The following is a 21,017-nucleotide window of genomic DNA, read 5'->3' on the forward strand; positions in this document are numbered from 1 at the left end:
CACCCAGGTGCCATTTCCCAACAAAGTCTCTTGCTTTGTCAGCACACGTGTCTCCTCGGACAGTTCCTTTCCAAATGTTAGACAAGAGCTCACTCTCAGACCCTGGAAGGTGTCCCTCTTCCTGCAACAATACGAGCTGAAGGCAATAGGGAGCCATGGAGGGTGTGTGAGCAGGTGGGGGGATAACGTGAGATCTGCCTGACAGAAGGTCTATAACTTCTTCATCCATGCCCTATTTTTACTGGGGTATATTTTCTTCTGGAAATAAGATTTTAAGGATGAATGTAGACTGATCTGATTTAAAACTTGTAAATCACTGTGAAAACAAAAGACCTCAAATTCTTTTGTGAAACATTTTATTCCCTGAGGTCTGCTCTCTGCAGTGAGACCCCCCTTGCCACCGTCCCAATTCCTGTGAAGCCCATTTCAGACACCTGTTTGAGGGTAGCAGGGTGGGGGGTCACCAGTTCACTTGGATCTCCTCAGTGGGAGAGACACACTGGGGTGGGGGCCAGACTGGGAACTTAGGCGTCCCAAATACCTGGATATCCCCCTTCTCTGGGCACAAAAGAGTGTGTATGCAGGACTTGGACCCAGTGAGAACCCCTCTGGCTTCATTACTCTTCCCTGAAATCTTGGGGAGCACAGATGTGGGTGCTGGGCCCTGCCAGGGACACCAGAAACTCTGAGCTCCCATAGCCTGAGACAGATAGCTGCCTCCCTCCGCTGCTCAATATTCCCACTATTAGAGCGATTGACGCCATAAACGGGGAGGAGGCAGTCACGTTCACAGCCTTTCTGGCCCCTCCCACCATCTGAGGGGTCCAAGATCTGGAGAGGCATGGAGAACAGTAACCCTCTCTCTAGCTGAAAAATCCCTCTCCCTTCAGCTATGTGTGGACCCAGAAGTTCTCAATTGGCCTTGAACCATGGCCAGAACTCACCTACCACAGCAGGTTCATGACCGAGAAGCGGCTGGCCACTGCTTAGGGTTCAGCCCGTGATGAAAGTTAGGGCTAGGAGGTGGGACACTGAAAAGGAATGGATGTAGCAGCAGTAGCTGGGACCTGAGCAGAAGTGCTTCTGCCCTTAACAGCCATGGAAAGAGACGGTCCCTCCAGCTGAGAATCTAGGGAGGAAGATGGAACATGGTCTAGGTAGTACCAGGTAGGTTTTGAAGGATGTGTAGGAGTTCACTGGCCAGATGATTCACTCATCAAGCCCTCCCTAGTACCCTCCTAGCTCCGCCTACTTAGGAGGACAAAGGTCTCAGCTTCCTGGATGGAAGATGCTGCCTTTTCCATAGGGATGGAGATAGTAGCCTCAAGGCTGGGGGCATCGACACCACCTCAGTAGACCTGTCCCTGCCTGCCACAGGTGACATTGGGCTGGCTCAGTGCATCCCACATGAGCAGCATCTCATAGGGTAAGAAGCGGTGCACCAGCAACAGCTCTCGGTAGAAGCAGGGGTCAAAGGAGGACAGGCGGCTGGAAGGGGACTGAACACCAGCTGTGCGAATACCACTGTGTGAGGCAGGCTCCAGGCCCTCCTGCTTCAGGCACATGCCCAGGAAGACATCATCGATGGGGAAGAGGTCCAGGGTGCGGGAGGCGTGGCGCAGGGCGGTGGCCGTGAAGCGGGACAGTAGGAAGCCACCACCCCCGCAGTAGGGCGGGTAGTGTTCCTCCTCCATGATCACCTTTGGCACGTAGTACTTGCTCCATGGAATCCGGATGGGGCCCACATCGTGGATCAGGTGGCCCACAAAGAGGTGGTGGTCAGGGTTGTGGCTCTGTAGGTAGGCGACCATGTTGTCTGTGTGGGCAAAGACGTCATCATCCCCGTTGAGCAAAAAGCTGGCATTGGTGCACCGTGTCTTCTGCCACTGTAGGAAGAGCACCTGCAAGGATCGGGGGTGGGGTGGGGGTGGGGTGGTAGACAGGGCATGAGGGCTTGATGCCTGGGCTATCGGCTTTGGGTCCCTATCGGCCACCCCAGTAGCCCCCAGTCAGGCTAACCTGGGTTCAGTAATTCACTCTGTGGGATGATCTTTGCAACCAACAGCCCCCTCTCGGTGCCTCAGTTTTCAACTTCCCAGACAGGACTTGTCATAAGACCTACCTCCTGGAGTGTTGGGGATCTTCAGAGATGATGCTTTGTAATGTCCCATCACTTCATGGGAAATAGATGGGGAAACAGCGGAAACAGTGTCAGACTTTATTTTTGGGGGCTCCAAAATCACTGCAGATGGTGACTGCAGCCATGAAATTAAAAGACACTCACTCCTTGGAAGAAAAGTAATGACCAACCTAGATAGCATATTAAAAAGCAGAGATATTACTTTGCTAACAAAGGTTCGTCTAGTCAAGGCTATGGTTTTTCCTGTGGTCATGTATGGATGTGAGAGGTGGACTGTGAAGAAGGCTGAGCGCCGAAGAATTGATGCTTTTGAAGTGTGGTGTTGGAGAAGACTCTTGAGAGTCCCTTAGACTGCATGGAGATCCAACCAGTCCATTCTGAAGGAGATCAGCCCTGGGTGTTCTTTGGAAGGAACGATGCTAAAGCTGAAACTCCAGTACTTTGGCCACCTCATGCGAAGAGTTGACTCATTGGAAAAGACTCTGATGCTGGGAAGGATTAGGGGCAGGAGGAGAAGGGGACGACAGAGGATGAGATGGCTAGATGGCATCACTGATTCGATGGACGTGAGTCTGGGTGAACTCCGGGGGTTGCTGATGGACAGGGAGGCCTGGCGTGCTGTGATTCATGGGTTTGCAAAGAGTCGGACACGACTGAGCGACTGAACTGAACTGAACTGAATGTACCAAGAAGTGCTTGAAAATTGTCTTATTTACATTTATTGCTATTCTTTCTCACTCTGCCTTGCCAAGCACTGCCATCACAGAATTACTTGTATGATTCTTATATAACATCTACTTCCCCTACCATGGTTCAGATGGTAAAGAATCTGCCTGCAATGCAGAAGACCCAGGTTCAATCCCTGGGTCTGGAAGATCCCCTGCAAAAGTTAATGACTACCTACCTCAGTATCCTTGCCTGGAGAATCCCATGGACAGAGGAGCCTGTCAGGCTTCAGTCCACGGAGTTGCAAAGAGTCAGACATGACTGAGCAACTAACGCTTCAGTACTTCCCCCACCAGACTCTGGACTGCCGCTGGGTGGGAGCTGTGTCTCTCCTATATGCCATCAGCACCCAGGAGGGGGTCAACACTTCGTAGACTCTGGATTCATGTTTGTCAAGTTGACGTTTATCACAGGCTGTTATGTTTTGCATTAAGAGGTTCTGGGTCCTCTGCCCACCTTGGCTTTAGTAACCTTCGTAACAACTATTGCTGCATGCCAGTACTTGCTCAGTGTCTGCCCTACCTTGAATCCTTAATACAATTTTAGGAAGCAGGTGTGGTCTTCAACCCCATTTACAGATGAGAAAATAGAGGCTCTCCAGAGAAAGCGCCTTGAGTAAGGTCACACAACAGAGATGGTCTATTGTTCAAGGTCTTGAACCCAGACCTTTCTGTACTTACTATGAGCAGGAATCTGCACTGGGTCTCTTTCAACCTGGATCTCTACTCAGCTTGCTCCATCCCTCCTACCCCCCCAAGCTGGTTGGGTCCTTGGAGCCTTCAATTCCTCCTCTGAGCATGAGCAAGATGACCTCGACTTCTCATGGTTTCTCTTCATCAGAAAGGTCTTTGTTGAATATCTACTGCACAGACCTGAGCCTCAGAGGGATTCAGACCAGAACAAAGAAACAAAGTGTGCTCTGTCTGGTGTTCCCCACTGTGGGACGTCGCTCAGTCATGTCCGACTCTTTGCGACCCCATGGACTACAGCCCACCAGGCTCCTCAGTCCATGGGATTTCTCTGGAAAGAATGCTGGAGTGGGTTGCCATGCCCTCCTCCAAGGGATCTTCCTGAGCCAGGGATCAAAGCCAGGTCTCTTGCATTTCCTGCATTGGCAGGTGAGTTCTTTACCACTAGCTCCCCCTGGGAAACCCTACCTGGCACTGGCCTAGGAACTTTATAAATATAATATCATCTCAGGGACTTCCCTGGCGGTCCAGTGGTTAAGACTCTGAGCTTCCACTGCAGGAGGCGCAGGTTTGAGCCCAGATGGAGGAAATCAAGATCCTGCATGCTGTACCACCAAATAAATAAATAAATAAAACCTCATATAATCCTCACTGTAGCCCTCAGAGGTGAATGAGTCCAATTAATATCCCATTTCCTTGATGAGGAAACTGAGGCACAGAGAAGTGAATGATCATCTAGGGCAAACAGCAAATAAGACGTTTGAACCCAGGTCATCAAGGCTTGGAAAGCCAGGCTTGCAAGCTCATACCACACTGTCCTTTCTCCCTGCCTTTCCTGGATAAAGAAGACTTCAGATCACTATAAGGACAGTAGAGGGGCTGGGGGTGAGGGGGATTCTGGTCTCTAGTACCCCTCAGAGGAGATGGTAGCAACTTCGGGCAGGAAGGACAGGTGGCCCCAAGTAGGTGACACCCCGCCCCCCCCGCCCCTCCCCCCACCACCACCCCCAGGCAACCTGCTTGAGCGTGAGGTTGAAGAATGTGTCATAGAAATCCCACTGCAGAATGTCCTCGTGTGTCCGCGCCTCCATGGCCAGCAGCCGGTTGACCTTTCGCGCCTCCAGCGGGTTGGAGTCGGTGCCCACCAGGAAGAGGCGGCGCAGCTGGACACCGAGAATCTGGCGCTCACGGCCCCACGTGCGCCGGACCAGCTCCCGGCGCTCGTAATTGCTGGGCGAGGACTTGATCACTAACAGCAGGAAGACAGGGTCCGCACACTTGTCGGGTGGCACTTCCTGGAGCAACGCGAAGTCGCGGCAGTGTTTGTACAGCAGGAAGTCGCGGATGTGCGGCGGCTGCCCTGCGAAGTCCGGCAGGGACATCAAGGAGGTGTTGGGCTGGCAAGGGGCGGGCGGGGCGCGGAAGTGCGGTGAGGGCCAGTCAGGAGCCTTGGGGGCGCGCGGCGGCTCCTTCAGGTGGGGGCAGGTGGGTGGTGACCAGTGCAGACTTAAGAGAAGGAGGGTGAAGGTGGCTAGAAGCAGAGCCAGGCCCGCCTCTTTCCGCAGGGGACGGGAACACCTCATTGTGGTCCACCGGAGTTCCGGAGTGGTCCGAGGAGACCCCTGGGGAGCTCCTGCAGACAATAACAGTCGCTGAACAGTTGCCAGAGGGGCCAAGCGCTTTTCCCGAGCTACCTGTGGACGCCAGCGCCTGGTTGCAGCCTTACAGTTGCTCAAGTCGGTAAAATGCTGAAACCTACCCCGAGATTCCCCTGCCCCCCACCCCCTCCAGTACCCCATTTGGCTCTGACTGTTGCCCAGGGCCTACTGGGGATCAATATTTACAGAGAAAACAGGCACGGAGATGCCAACGTGAGCCTCCTAGATTCAGTGTGCCCAGAATCCTCGACATCCAACCTGGCCCTCTTTATGTTCCAGCCTCAGAGATGGCTCAGGAGCCTCCCAGAGAAAGAGACAGAGAACTCCCCTTTTAGTAGCTGAGAGCTGCTGGGATCCTTTCTGCTTCCCTTTTCACTTGCCCCTCCAGGAAGCTCTGAGCTTCTGATATAACCATCACTCATTCTACATTCTGGTAGCAGGGCACTGTATGTGGGATCTTAGTTCCCCCACCAGGGGTTGAACCTGCTCCCCACTGTGGTGGAAGCACAGAGTCTTAACTCCTGGCCCACCAGGGAAGTCCCATGACTATTTTTAATGGTCCTGTGAGCTGAGCATGGACTTTCCTGATGGCTCAGTTGATAAGGAATTTCTTCCAAAGCAGGAAACTCAGGTTCAACCCCTGGGTCAGGGAGATCTCCTGGAGAAGGGAATGGCAATCCACGCCAGCATTCTTGCCTGGAGAATCTCATAATCAGCGGAGCCTGGTGGGCTCTAGTTCATGGGGTCACAAAGAGTTAGACGTGACTGAGGGACTAACACACACTGAGCTGAATGAACATGGGCCCTGGCTCTTCACAGACCTCTCAGGCTCAGCATGTCTCAAACAATGCTATCTTCTTTGGCAAACTCCTGTTTCTCTTCTAAAGCCCATCTCAAATGATCCATTCTCTGGGCTCAAATGATCCATTCTCCTGGAAGCCCTCTTTGACCCCTCAGGAAGAGTCCTGGTTCCCTATTCACCACCTCTAGTCCCATGGCCCTCTCTGGCTCAGTCATGGTTCCATGAGGGTGTCTGTATCTGACTTTGATTTCTTAAGCCTGAGGGCTCCTTGAGGGTCCTGGCATTGCCCAGCATGAGGCAGACACACAGGGGAAGCAAGGAGTGTCTGAATGAATAATTTATGAATAAAAGTAAGTTCACTTAGTTTCTTTCTGGCAAACTCTTGTTCATCCATCAAAACCCCTCCTCCTAGAAGAGTTCCTTTCCCATATCTATGCAGAGCCCTTGGTCTCCTGTTCAGATCCTTTCCCAGGCTTCCCTGGACTCCCTTGATGTCCTTTTGTCTGAAAAGGTGGTATCTGTGCTGTGTTCCGGCCCTAAATGTGAAGATGAACAGCATGAAAATGCTAAATTAGACCCAAGGCAGGACCTACCGATCCATTAAACGCTTACTGGCTTATCTCAAAAAGGTGCCCCCTGGAGCCACATTCCTGGGTTTCAATCCCAATTCCGTCACTCCCTGGCTGTGTGCCCTTCATACCTGGGGCCTTAGTATCCTCAGCTATAAAGGAGACACGTGAGCAACCCCCAAGTCACTGGGTTGTGCGGGTGTGAGGAGAGCTCCTGGCACCTGGCACCTAGTGGGCATTCGACCAGTGTTTGTTGAATGACTATGTGAACCTCAGCATTTACCTCAGATTGCTTCAGGAAGTCCGTGCTGGTCTGGGGTCCCCTCGTTCTCCCCTTTGGCACCTGAAACACCGTAGGGCAGTCAGCAGATCCTCCTAGGCCCCTCCAGCTCTAAGCAACTTCAACCAGCTCTTCCCTAAGAGCAAGAGTTTCCCATCTTATCTAGAGCCACAAAAGCGTGCTGGTGCTGGGGACAGGGCTTCCTTCCCTGATCCATGAAGTCGTTTCCCCAATGTGCCCATCATTATCTCTGCACACTGCCTAGCCAAGGACTGTCTGGCCAGGTATGTCCCCAAGAAAGGGCTCAGACTCCACTCTACAAGTTCTACTGTGTGACTTTGGGAAAGAAGCTTGACCTCTCTGAGCTTCAGCGTTAAATGGGAATTAACCCTATGTAAGAATGTGATTGGGATTTTAACCTCAAACATGCTGAGGACCTCAAAAATGGTCCTGCCTTAGGACCTCTGCGCAGGCTGTCTCCTCTGCCCGATTCCCCAGATTTCCACACATTCCCTGTCTCACCCCCTTCCTGTCTTTGCTCAAATGTCCCCGTCTCAGGAACACCTCCTCAGGACACATCGTCTCACTGGCAGCCCCGGATCCTCCACCTCAGCCCACTTTTTCTGTCTTCCACAGCGCTTTTCATCTTCTGAAGTGAAGTGAAAGTTGCTCAGTCGTGTCCCACTCTTTGCGACCCCATGGACTATGTAGTCCGTGGAATTCTCCAGGCCAGAATACTGGAGTGGGTAGCCATTCCCTTGTCTAGGGGATCTTCCCAACCCAGGGATCAAATCCAGGTCTCTGGTATTGCAGGCAGATTCTTTACCACCTGAGCAACCAGGGAAGCCCAAGAATACTGGAGTGGGCAACCTACCCTTTCTCCAGCAGTTCTTCCTGACTCAGGAATCGAACCAGGGTCTCCTGCATTGCAGGCCGATCCTTTACCAGGAGAGCTACCAGGGAAGCCCCTTTCATCTCCTAAAATACATGATAAAACTTTAAAAAGGTACTGCTTTTCATCCATCTTCTCCACCAGAACACGAGCTCCATGAAATGTCTTGTTCACCATTCTATCCCCAGCCCCCAGAACTGTGCTTCGTGCATAGTGGGTGTTGGGTAAATGAGTATTGAACGAATGAATGAATGCTCAAATGCCAAAGATTCTGAAAAAATATTGACTCTTGGGACTTCCCTGGTGGTCCACTGGTCGGGACTACTCGCTCCCACTGCAAAGTGCACAATCCCAGCTGGAGAACTAAGATCCTGGAAACCCCACAGTGTGGCCAAACATACCAACGTATATATAGACTCTCGGAATGACTTTATACATTCATTCAAGCCAATATTTAGTGCTTGTCCTATGTGCCAGGCACCTCCTGGGAGCTGAGGACCCAGTGATGAACAGGCATGGGTTACCTCAACATTTCTGCCACTCTGGGACCCACACTCTCCAGGGGGGAATAAACACTAAATAAAAACGTCAGTGAAATGACTTGGGAGGAAATGGGGTCTGGTGTGTGTGGAGTGTGGATTTTGAGATGACATTTAAGTGGGATGTGAATGGCACAGAGGAGCCAGCATGGCTGAGGTCGGTGGATGTGGGAGGAGGGCAGGAGGATACCAGGGAAGGAACAGCAAGTGCAAAGGCCCGGAGGTGCGGATGAGTCAGTGGAGTCTGAGTAGCTAGGGACCCTGTCTGCTCGTGGCACAGAGCCTGTCTTATTGCTGTGTGTCCCCGGCTTGGCTGCCGGCCTGAGAAGGGGTGGTTTCATCATCTGGAGGGCAGGTCTGTGAGTCCTAAAAGGACATATCACAATCTTGGAAATGACAAATGTGATGCAAGAATGAACAAATCCAAGAAGGACATTTTCCTGAGCTGAAGAGGAGCCTGAGTTCAGAGTGGACCACAAGAAAGGAGTGTTTCAGGCAAACCTGGCAGATTCCTGAGCTCCAAGGATGGGGGCAAAAAACTCAGGAGCTGCAATAGAAAGCCCAAGTCACCAAAAATCAGACGACAGATGTCACAATGTTCTTTGGTGACACTGGTGGCCAGAGACGCACAGATGCTGGAAGACACATGGGACCCCAACTTCTAACTCAGACACCTTCATTCAGAGGGTGAATTCATTTACAGTCTAAATCAGTTTCAACCAGGGATTATTCTGCTCCCAGGGGATATTTACTGGGCAACGTCTGGGGACATTTCTGGTTGTCATGATTGGGGGAGGGTAGAGATATGGGGCTGCTAATGGCATGGAGTGGGCGGACGCCAGAGATGCTGCTTAAATGAACATCCTACAGGTCACAGGACAGCCCCCACAACAGAGAATGATCCAGTTCCAAACGTCAATGTTGTCAGGATTGAGAAATCCTGGTCTTATTTAAATAAATAAGAAACGGAATAGAGAATTGAAAAGGAGGATGGATTCAAAGAGGGGAATGAGGGCTGGACACAGAACCTTGATATAGGTTTAGATAAATTCCCTGGATGGAGTATTTGAGATTTATTAGTGTTTATTTCTATTTAAATAGAAAATCAAACCTAAATGGCCAAAGATCCCTTAGCTGGGAATGTGTTTAGTTCCCATAGCAAAGAAAAATAATTCAGTGAAATAGGAATACCTACAACTCAGCAGGCTTCCCTGGTGGCTCAGTGATAAAGAATCCACCTGCCAATGCAGGAGAAAGGGGTTCAATCCTTGGGTCAGGAAGATCCCCTGGAGAAGAAAATGGCAACCCACTCCAGTATTCTTGCCTGGGAAATTGCACGGACAGAGGAGCCTGACAGGCTACTGTCTATGGGGTCAGAAAAGAGTCAGACACAACTTAGCCACTAAACAAGAAAAACAATTCAGCCAAACCTGGGCATTGGGAAGGGGGAAGGAATGAGAAGGGATAAAATGACTAAGTGGCTCATATTACAGGGATCAGTGTCCGGGCAAAAGAGAACCTCTTGAGGGTGGTCATTTGGTTCTAATTAATTCCATTAATGCTTGTTCTTTTCCTTGCACTTTCTTTCCTCTTTACTTGTAAGAACTCTTTGCATATGAAACATTCACTCTTTGTTGGCTACCTGCATTCCCAACTTTTTCTTGCCAGATCTCTTCTTAAAATGGAGGGAGCTTACAGAGACTCCATCTCCCAGTCTCTGTGAGTCTCCTGACTGGGATCTGAGAGTTCAGGTTGGGAGCAGGGGAGGGGATGGAAGTTCATTTCCCCTTCTCCCTACACTAGACCTCTATTAATGCACCCCAGTTCTCCTTCCCTTTTTCATCCACCAAGGTCACCCTCAGTGCTGACTCATGGCCCCTTGAAACTTCAAGCAGGAAATATTTCCGAACTCACAACATCCCACATCCAGATTGGCATAAAAAAGAACCCCTGGGGCTCCCTTTCAGTCAGGCTGAGAGTACTGGGGATTCACTGATCCAGAATACCTTGCTGGGTATCTCAGTGGATGGTACCCCACGTGGTCCCCAATCTCCCCTTATAGGCTTTACTTTCTTAAAGAGGTAATGACCTCACACCTACTGTGGGAAAGACTGGGTCTTAGGGGCCCAGTTGGGGAATCCCTTGGCATTACTTCCTCCAAGCAGCTATGCAGCAATTCTGGGACCTTTGTTGGGGGGCTGGGTGAGAAGTCCTTCTTGGTGAGAAGTTCCTCTCAGGCCTGCTTTCAATTCTCTGACCCTCCACCCCACCCCAAAATTCTGCTGTCTACCCTCTCCAGACTGGGAAGGACCGGACTTGTAGAAACCGAAATAGCTGCTCACTTTGAAGTCTGGGGGTCTGAATAACTCTGGGAGAATCCCCACCCTCACTCCATAGCTGGGGAAGTGAAGCTCAGAGAGTCATCCTAAGGTGGCCCAGCAGGTGACTTGCATTGCCGCAGAAACCCACTTTGTCTCCAAGTTCTTCAGTCCTAAGAAGGGTGTTGTAGTCTCTTACCCCAAAGCACACATATGAAACATTCATTCATTCAACAAACAGATTCTGGAGGAACTGAGAAGCCTCAGCCCTGGGCCTGGCCCTCCAGAAGCTCTCAGACTTGGGGAGACAAATCCAGACACCTGTGGTTTCAGGTCTGGGCCAGAAGAATGGATTGGGGTATTGAGGCTGAGGTTTTGAAGGACGCATATGAGTTCACCGAGGGCGTTCAGATAGGAGGGTGAATGCAAAAGCAAGTTAGAGAAAGAAAACAGACTATTCAAGGAATCATGTGGTTTATTTGGTTGAAAAGCAGAATTTGGAGAGGGGTTGATTTCTGAGGCTAAGAGGTGGGGCCAGACCCCATAAAGACCTTGAATGCCAAACTGAGTACTGGGGTTCTTTCCTGGGGGTAATAGAGAGCCATGAAATGTATGTGAGCAGAGAGGCCCGATTCCTTGTTGAAGGGTCCCTCTTTGCTCAGAGTTGAACTTGGTTAGGCACTTCCTCTGGGGCATCTATTTCTTTGCTAGCAGAGGGAAGTACTGAGAACATGCCTTGCCCTATAAACACACAATGGGTCACTTTCTATATTAAGTAGCAGAGGGCTTGGCATACACTGACTATGTGGGGACAACCTCAGTAACCTTGGCTTATGGTCCTGGATCCTTTAATGCCCCCAGAACCCCTACTTACAGATGGGGATAATGAGGCTCAGCATAAGGCAGGATTGGAACACAGAATCCGGATGGGTGGGAACCCTGTAGTTCCCACCTGGACGTCCCTCCAGAATCTGTCACAAGGAACCCATGTGCTAAACATCTGATGTAGGACTGAGAACCTGGTGAGCAGGTGGGGCATGCTGGGGGGAAGGAGGGAGTGGGTGGGGGGGACTGGTGAGTGAACCTAGGAATAGGCAGTAATCCTGTTGTTTCACTTGTTGCACTGACTTGTGGGCCACAGAGTATTTACTCTGCACCTACTATGTGCAAGATGCTGGGGACACAGCCACGCCCAAGTCAGCCCCTCTCTTATGATATCAACACACGAGGTGGTTCTTTTAGTTGCAACCGTGTTAAATGCTGTCAAAGACAAAGGGATCCGTGGCAGGGAAGGGACCTGACCAGCCTGCGGATCCCCTTAAGGATGAAGGGAAATCACGTGGGCAGAGCCCTGGGAGGAGGACATTCTAGGCAGAGGGTGCAGCAAGTGCCAAGGCCCTGAGGTAGGCACAACTTCAGGTTTTTGAAGGGAGAGGCAGGAAGTGGTGTGGCTGAAGCCGAGGAGGGGGAGGAGGAGGAGGAGGGGGAAGATGAAGGCAGGGTTGCCAAGGATGGCAGGGGGAGGAGCAGGAAATGGGGCCTGGAAACAGCTCTTGTGTTGCCGGTAAGGAGCCATGGAGGGTGTGTGAGTAGGGGAGGGACAGAGACTGAGTTATGCTTTGAAGATGTTCCCTGTGGCTGCTGAGCGGGGAAGTGCAATCAGGGCCCGAGTTAGAGGTCAGGGCAGCAAGAATTTGGGGACCTGGATAGGGGCTGGCTGGCAGGGTTCAGGGATGTGGGTGAGTTCAGCAAATAGGATGAAGGGAGTAATCAAAATTTAGAACCTGAGTCTTCCCCGGAGGTGTAGTGGTTCAGAGGCTGTGCTTCCACTGCAGGGGGCATGGGTTCAGTCCCTGGTCAGGGAATTAAGATCCTGTATGCAGCGCAGCGTAGCCAAAAAAAAGAAAACAAATTGAAACCTGGATGTGGGGGAAAGAGAAGAATGGACCAGGCAGAAGAAAATGTGGGAGGTCTCTGAGCCTTTCACAAGGGGATGTTATGGGACAGCAAGTGACCCAGGTACAGGGTCTGGGCAAGAGCCTTTGGCACACGATGGCAGGTACACCAGGAAGACCCCCCGGGTATCTGATGGATGAACACATCAGTCTATTGCTTGCACTTGGCAGGGCCTCCTCCCTCTAGCTCATAGTGCCACTATGTAGAGAGTTATAGCAGTGATGTCCAGGCTGACTCTCAAGGCCCATCACCCAACCCCGCACTGCAATACCAGCCAATCCTGCCGGGGGCTGTTTGCCTTCCATGCACCACTGCAAGTTCACCATCACCCAGAGCCTGCTTCTTCCACTGCACACGGCAAAGCCTCTTGTTCCCCCTGACTGAGACCCATGGCCTCTGCCTCTTGCTGTTCAGTCGCTCAGCCGTGTCTAGACCTTGGTGACCCCACGGACTGCAGCACACCAGGGTTCCCTGTCCTGCACCATCTCCCGGAGTTTGCTCAAATTCACGTCCACTGAATCGATAATGCTCCCCTCTCTTGGGTGCTCTCAACCCCCTTCTCCCCCCGCCCATGACCTCTGCCCCTTCTCCTCCACTCCAGCTACACACAACCTCTGGTGGCTCAGACTGTAAAGAATCTGCCTGCTGTGCAGGAGACCGAGGTTCGATCCCTGAGTCGGGAAGATCCCCTGGAGAAGGAAATGGCAACCCACTCCAGTATTCTTGCCTAGAGAATTCCATGGACAGAGGAGCCTGGTGGGCCCCAGAGTCCATGGGGTCACCAAGAGTGGGACACAACCGAGCGACTAAACACACACGCACTCAAAACCCAGGCTTGACCCTGCCACAGAGCCTTTGCACCTTCCACTTCAGACGCCCTTCCCTCCTGCTCTTCCCTTGGTTCTCCTTGATCTTCAGGCCTCCGTCCAACATTATCTCCTTAGAGAGGCCCCGGCCTCCCAACTAAACCACCCCACCTTGGCTCCACCACTGGACAAATCTACTCGCTTCTTTCCTGTTTATTTCCCCAGCCAACATGGAGTCCCAGAAATGGGGCCCAGCGTCTAGGCACTCACAGCTCAGTCCCCAGGTGACACTTGCTGCTGTTTGTTGTACGGGCAAAAATACTAATGATAATTCCCGTATCGGCTATTTCCTTGCGTGTCGTTTCAGCCTAACCCCATGGCAGACAACGACTGTCACCGTTCCCTACTCAGGACCCTAGAGGATGCAGTGATTCAGTCCTGGTAAATCAGCAAGCCCAACCGTGGAGCCAAGGGGGCAGGACCAAGAAGCACTGAATATCCCTGACTCCTTCTTAACATGTGAAAGGGCCAAATATTCCTGGCACTGAAATAGATTCACGGTGTATTTAATGAGCAAGAAGTGTTAAATATGAATGACCCACTAACTATACAGGAGACACTCAGTATTTATAAGACATGAAATAGTTATAAGGCAACAATTAAGAGTTGCAAGGTGCATTTGTTATGCATTAATGAATATGCATATTATCATAATTGTATTCAACTGTTTGCGACCCCAAGGACTGCAGCCCATCAGGCCCCTCTGTCCATGGGATTCTCCAGGCAAGAATATTGGAGTGGGCTGCCATTTCCTTCTCCAGGGGATCTTTTCTACCCAGGGATCAAACCTGGGTCTCTTGCATTGCCAGTGGGTTCTTTACCAACTGAGCCACCAGGGAAGCCCTAATGAATATGCATGTTATCATAATGAATATGATATGGACCAGCCACTAAACAGCCCCGAGGCACCAAGAGACATGCTCACTGAACAGTATTGATTCATTGCATGTATACATACACAGTACTTCTTGTTAATAACTTATTGAAAATTCATGAGACACTAGATGTGCAAAAGAGGCCAATCACTCAGCAGAATTAATTAGGAACCCCCACTGGTGAAAGGTTGTTGTTGAACCACGAAAAGATGCCTGGATTCTTGGCCTCCGGAGGAGAAGAATTTAATCCGGGGCCAGAAACAAGGCTTGATCGCTCAGAGCTTTTGTGTAATAAAGTTTTATTAAAGTATAAAGGAGATAGAGAAAGCTTCTGACGTAGGCATCAGAAGGGGGCAGAAAGAGGATCCCCCTGCTAGTCTTCAGCTGGATGTTATATAGTCACTAGCAGTCTGTTAATTAAAGAAAGAAATGTCTTAAAATTCAGAATGGCACCAGGCCCCTCATCCATAAAATGTATTTTGGAATAATCTTGGCACCAGATGAGTCATCCTGGGCCGTAAAACGATTGACTTGAATCTTGTAGAAGGGCAGATTACCATACAAATAGTTTCCTTTACATAGATTAGGGGACAATGTCTAACACACTGGTTTGTCAAGTAGGTTCTGAGCCATTAGGCAAACCGAATTGAAGGCAGAGTCTGGGGTGAATGACATTAACATAGCTTAAGACAAACATTTTCATAAGAAAAATACATCGGTTAACTCAAGGTTTGAAAACTTGTTAACTTCAGGTGAAACCAGGTGTCATTATGGCAACACAGTATTTTAAGAGAAACCTCCTTTTTAAATTTGTATGGAGAAGGCAATGGCACCCCACTCCAGTACTCTTGCCTGGAAAATCCCATGGATGGAGGAGCCTGGTAGGCTCCAGTCCATGGGGTCACTAAGAGTCGGGCACGACTGAGTGACTTCACTTTCGCTTTTCACTTTCATGCATTGGAGAAGGAAATGACAACCCACTCCAGTGTTCTTGCCGGGAGAATCCCAGGGATAGAGGAGCCTAGTGGGCTGCCGTCTATGGGGTCGCACAGAGTTGGACGTGACTGAGGCGACTTACCAGTGGCAGCCGCATCAGAGAAGGAAAAAATATCGCTAGTTTGTTTCCTTCTGTCGCTTAAGATAGAGAAAAACGTCTGACATTTGCAGCCTATCTCCTCCGTTTGGACACTGCTGGCCTTCCTGCCTGTTACCCTCTCACTGGTAACAGTGCTGTAGCCCCCATCCTCTGTCTACACCCCCAAGCGGCAGCCAAGGTGTGGCAAGGTCCGGGCATGTGTGGGTCCAGGCACCTCTATTCTCACCTGTTCTTGTCACTGTCCCTTGGGAGGCCAGGAAGACAGAGAGGCTGAGACACGCGTGCTTAGTCACTCAGTCGTGTCCGACTCTTTGCCACCCCATGGACTGTGGCCTGCCAGGCTCCTCTGTCCATGAAGATTCTCCAGGTAAGAATACTGGAGTGGGTAGCCATGCCCTGCTCCGGGGGATCTTCCCAACCCAGGGATTGAAACCAGGTATCCCACACTGCAGGCAGATCCTTTACCGTCTGAGCCACCAGTGAAGCCCTGGGACACGTGGGGAAGTGAGAATGCCACACGATCCAGGTTAGCATCCTTGGGGGTCTGGGCCAGCCCCGCAGCCCCACCCGGCACTAGTTCACAGATGGTGAAGGCGTGCCTGGCGCCAACTTGGAGGTCATGTCAAGGTGATTTCCCACACGAGACTCCCAACTTGCAGATGAGAGCACTGAGGTTTGAAGAGGGTGAATCCCGGGTCCTTCTCCAGACCTGTCAGACACACAGCCACCTGCCCCACTTCCTACCCTCCGGTCCCGGGTGCTCCCAAACAGCCCAGGCCCTGGGCTCCGTTTTTAAGTCAGGAACATGAGGGCTCGTTCCCCTCTCACCCAGCAGGTGTGAGGACCAAGAAAGCTGATGCTTCGGAAGCTGCCATGGTGGCCCCTGGGAGTAGGAAAGCCTGACCCAGCTGCTACTGGCCATCTGCAGACTCGGGGCAAACAGCTGTCCCTTCCCACTCCAGGCCTCAGCATCCCCTGTCCAAAGCCGCCTGGTGTCAGCTGACCACTCATGGTTACCCTCAGCACGTGCTAAATATCAGCCACTGGGGCTTTCCTTGTTCCTCCTCTCCCCAACAACCCTCAGCTGGCATCTGTATGGGGATGGGGACCTGAAACATTCTGGGGTGACAGGAGAACCCGATTTGTATATATAATCCCCTGAGCCCTGGGAGAGGCTAGAGGACCAAGCGGTGACTTTTCCTCCAAGTCACACACACAGTTATGAAGTGCCAACATAGTGCCAACAGTAACAATATTAGAGCAGCACCAGCTATTGATATGACTTGCACACTAGTCACATCTGGTAAGCTCTGAGGTGAACACCCAGTGTATGTATACCAGGCCCTACTCTAGGTTCTAGGCACCCAGCCAAGTCGAGGGAGACAAATCACCGTTACCATTGTCAGGGAGGTGATGGGCTAATAGGGGACAGAAGTATCGATTAAGACAATTTTCCAGGAAAGCCCAAGGATGGGAGTCGGGGGTGCTTGCAGGAAAGGGTTCGAATCGCTGGCCTGTGGATGGGCCTCTGTAGCTCTCAGTGAGCCTCCCAGGGAGGTCCCAGTTCCTGGGGGTGGGGGGTCAGGTGAGCACAGAGAGGGCATCCACTTACCAGAGGCCAGGCTGCTGGAATTTGAACACTGACCACCTGGACTGTGGGTGACCCCTCACTGGTTCATACCAGTTTGGCCTTCCAGCAATGATAGGCTGGTCCCTTTTTACAAGAACCATGGGTTGCTTTTGTAAACAGGAATAAAAAGGAGCGAAAGCCCAGTAAAGATAATTTCTAAGAATGGCTCATTATGAGCTGACATTGCTTACCAGGTGTATGAGTGGGTTTTATGCAAATATACGCCCAACATTCACTCTGGTGAACCCCTGGGTGTGGAAGAAAGGGTGGGAGGGGGCAACACATGCCCTTTAGACCCTTGAGTCCTGTTTCCAGGTCCCAGGGCTCCTAATGGATGACTCATTGAATGAGCCAGCCCTCACCTAGTGCAGAAACTGCCCGGGGTATCTGGGATGAGCCCAGGAAGGATTCTGAGGCTGGACATAGGCCCCTGATTAAATGCCAGCCCTGCCCCCGGATAAGCCACAAAGGGCATCTCTGGGCTCATTTCTTCAATGGGAAAACTGAGGCTGGGGGAGGCAGGCCATGCATCGCAGATCAAGGCTTCAACTCTTCCCATGATCCAGGGCTGATACGGAAACTGAACCCCTGGGAACCTTCTGAAGGACTCTCAAACTAGGTCAGGGCCCTTTTCCGGGCCTTGTTAATTTCTCGCATGCAACGATCAATAAATGTCATGAATGAGAACATAATCAAAGATAGAGTTAACATGCAGGTCTTGCAGGCAGCCTTTCCACCTGCATTGCGCACCTGCGCTGGGGTAGGGCTACGTTAGCGTCATTTCGTTTCCTAGGAGAACTGAAACACAGAGAGGTCAAGGAACTCATTCAAGGGAGGTTAAGTGGTAGCCCATTCCCTGCCTTTAACCACCACCTGGTGGGATCTCCTTTAGTTTGTGATGTTGGTAGTGAGTTTCCCTATCATGGGGGTCAATCAAGCTGAACCAGATTCCCATCAGGTGGAGGGACCACGGTGCATCCTCCTGGGGTCATGGGGGCTGGAGGGCAAACTATTGTCCCACTCTGAGCCTCAGAGGCCATTGGCAGGAAAAGAAGACTCAGTGACACCTTATCTCCTCCCCTTGGGCTAACCCAGCCCAGCCCTAGGGTCCCTGGGCCAAGCCGGCTTGTCTGGATTCCCCACGGTCTGGCTTGGAGGAGAGAAGCTCCAAGGCCCCTCCTCAGAGGTGTGTGGCCCCTCCCCTACACCCAGAGGATCAATCTTCACTCTCTGTTGTTAGGGATCAATCTTCACACTCTGGGCTGAGGGAGAGGTGAAGGGAGGGTGTCTGGGCTGGGCTGTGCAAACATGAGCTGTTCATACACGCAGCTAAGAGGTGGGGGCCCAGTAGCCTGACGCAGGGGCCACACCTCTTCCTCTGGACTCTTCAGACCTGTCTGGCATGGTGGCCACCTGGGAAGGCAGCTATACTCACCATTAAACCACCAATGCTGGCGGCCACCTTGGGAACAGACAGGGCTGTGGGAGAAAGCTGCGGCCCCAGTTGGAAGTGTGTGGCTAGTCGCTCAGTGTCAGACTCTTTGCGACCCATGGACTGTAGCCCACCAGGCTCCTCTGTCCATGGGATTCTCCAGGCAAGAATACTGGAGTGGGTAGCCATTCCCTTCTCTAGGGGATCTTCCCGACCCAGGGATCAAAACAAAGTCTCCTACATGGCAGGCAGATTCTTCACCATCTGAGCCACCAGGGGAAGCCCATGTGGCCCCAGGGCGAGTTCCAAATCCAGCAAACTTCCCCTGGGTCCTGAATTCCAGATTTGGACAAGGAGGCCCTGGCCCAAGGGATAGGGGATAAGGGTAGGGGTAGGGAGAGGGAGTGGAGAAGGCGATGGCACCCCACTCCAGTCCTCTTGCCTGGAAAATCCCATGGACGGAGGAGCCTGGTAGGCTGCAGTCCATGGGGTCGCTGGGAGTCGGACACGACTGAGCGACTTCACTTTCACTTTTCACTTTCATGCATTGGAGAAGGAAATGGCAACCCACTCCAGTGTTCTTGCCTGGAGAATCCCAGGGACGGGGGAGCCTGGTGGACTGCCATCTATGGGGTCGCACAGAGTCGGACACGACTGAAGTGACTTAGCAGCAGCAGGGAGAAGGGGCAGGAGAGGCCGGGGTAGAGGGTCGGGGGGAAGGGGAACAGGTCCTCAGTTTCTCCATCTGAAAAGTGGCCATAAAAAAAAAAATCGGGCCCAGAGGGAAAGTTGGTGGAGAAGCCATAAAGATGGCTAATGATGCAATGTAATAATTATAGTTACTAATATATTCATGGGGATGGCTGGCTTTCTGTGGCCCCACAGTTTGGCTGCTGCTCTTATTTCACCTTCACCACAGTTCCACATCATGAGCCCCACTTGACATACAGGGAAGCCAAGGCTCAGAGACATACAAGTCAGTTGCTTGAGGTCTTTCAGTGGCCAGAAGCGCCCCCACCATAAAAGCTTTTGCAGGCTAACCGCTCAGGCATCCTCGTGGAAGCTAGGTCATTTTGCTGCCCCACAGAGGGGACACTGAGGTGCATTCAGAGAGCAGGAGCAATCAGAAGCAAGCTATATAGCCAGGCACTGGCTGACCTGAATGAATTAGGCCTGAATGACCAGGACCTGAATGAATCCCAAAGGCAACTGTGAGCTGGGGTCCCGCGAGGGAACCAGGTGCAGCGCCTGACAAGGCTGTTGCTGTTTCTGCACAGACCCTCCCAATCAGCGTGCTAACAATCTCAACAATAACGATAACAGTAATAGTAATGGCCAGCGTGTACAAAGCGCACTCCACTCTTCGTTCGGTTCCCACTCTGTCCTAAGAGGAAGGCGGGAGGTGGGGGTCCAGGGTGGCTTCACTTTGTGCACCACGGCTGCAACGGGACACTTACAGGATCAGGGGCCTCGGTGTCCCGCCATTGCCCAGGCGTGAATGAGGCTTCCTTCGAGGCCAGGACTGATTCGGCCGTGGGAAGCAGGCGACTACTATTACCGATGGGTGACGGCAACAGGGTTATTGAGACCCGGGGCTCCAGGATCTCCCCCCATGGGATCCGCCCCCATGGGATCGCAAGAGTTGGTCACGACTTAGCGACTAAACCACCACCACACTTCAGGGTACACGCAGCGGGATACCGCGACCCCAGGGACCAGTCCAGGTTTCCCTAGAGCCCCGACTCCGCCCCTCCACCAGAGTTCCACTAGATCCTCAGGGGCCCCAGTACTTACCCCTAGACAACCGTCCAGCCTCCGACCCCTTATCCTGCTCCGGAGCAGGAGGAAGAGTTTCACTTAAGCGCGAGGCCCCGCCCTTCCAGGCTTCAAGCCTCCGGCCGGACCCCACACCCTAGCTGAACCGCGTTCCAGGAGGGCCGGGTTGGTTTTCCGGCCGGCCCCGCCCCTTCCCTCCCCGGCCCCGCCCCTGTCCCTCCACTGGCCGGATCGCGCCAACCCCGCGGCTTCTAACCTCCCCCGACCCTATCCTGGCCCCAGACCCCATTTGAGGGAGCCTGGAGCCAGAGAGTGAGCACTCCGAGGCTGGAGATACGCAAGAGGCGCCTTCCTATCTCTGGCAAAGGGCCCCAGGATTGGTCCAACATGTGTTCGATAAGAAATTATTAAGAGGGTGTGTGTGTCGAGGGGGTGGGGTGGGGGAGCAAGGAGGCGAGTTGATCCCAGTGGCTCTTCAAGGGGTTACAATATTTCAGAACTCCATAATCTATCCGGAGCCCCCAGACGTCCGGGTGCCGCGGGCTGGCATTGGAAGATTCTTGAGGTTGGGGCTGGCCAAGATGCGAACCCTGCCTGTGCTGCGTTTGAGTGTCTAGAACTTTCTGGTGTTGGCACATTAGATGGGTCGGGTTGCGGAGGAGAGCTCCAGTCCACAGGTGTAAGCCAGGTGGTGATTCAAGCCATCCTCTACTTCCTTCCCCATCGCGATTTTCTCCCTAGGAGGAAGAGGAGCAGGTCCTGGCTGCACTTCA

The 21,017-nt window shown here is 52.1% G+C and overlaps 1 protein-coding gene across 3 annotated transcripts; it reads right to left on the reverse strand.

Moving 5' to 3' along the window:
- Nucleotides 1-339: 339 nt before the first annotated feature.
- Nucleotides 340-20,407, reverse strand: B3GNT3 (UDP-GlcNAc:betaGal beta-1,3-N-acetylglucosaminyltransferase 3). Of its 3 annotated transcripts, XM_070792546.1 has the most exons (5): nucleotides 20,263-20,402; nucleotides 7,739-7,842; nucleotides 6,868-6,927; nucleotides 4,572-5,188; nucleotides 340-1,901 (listed from the first exon to the last, which is right to left on the reverse strand). In XM_070792546.1, exons 4-5 carry the CDS (start codon nucleotides 5,136-5,138, stop codon nucleotides 1,350-1,352), a joined length of 1,119 nt encoding a protein of 372 aa, XP_070648647.1. In that variant the 5' UTR covers nucleotides 5,139-5,188; nucleotides 6,868-6,927; nucleotides 7,739-7,842; nucleotides 20,263-20,402; the 3' UTR covers nucleotides 340-1,349. The 3 variants fall into 3 exon arrangements, with proteins under 3 accessions (XP_070648647.1, XP_070648646.1, XP_070648648.1); XM_070792545.1 differs by lacking the exon at nucleotides 7,739-7,842 and having other exon boundaries at nucleotides 20,263-20,394; XM_070792547.1 differs by lacking the exons at nucleotides 6,868-6,927; nucleotides 7,739-7,842 and having other exon boundaries at nucleotides 20,263-20,407.
- Nucleotides 20,408-21,017: the final 610 nt, after the last annotated feature.

Source organism: Bos indicus, chromosome 7 (genome assembly GCF_029378745.1).
Source record: "Bos indicus isolate NIAB-ARS_2022 breed Sahiwal x Tharparkar chromosome 7, NIAB-ARS_B.indTharparkar_mat_pri_1.0, whole genome shotgun sequence".
Lineage (NCBI taxonomy): Eukaryota > Metazoa > Chordata > Mammalia > Artiodactyla > Bovidae > Bos > Bos indicus.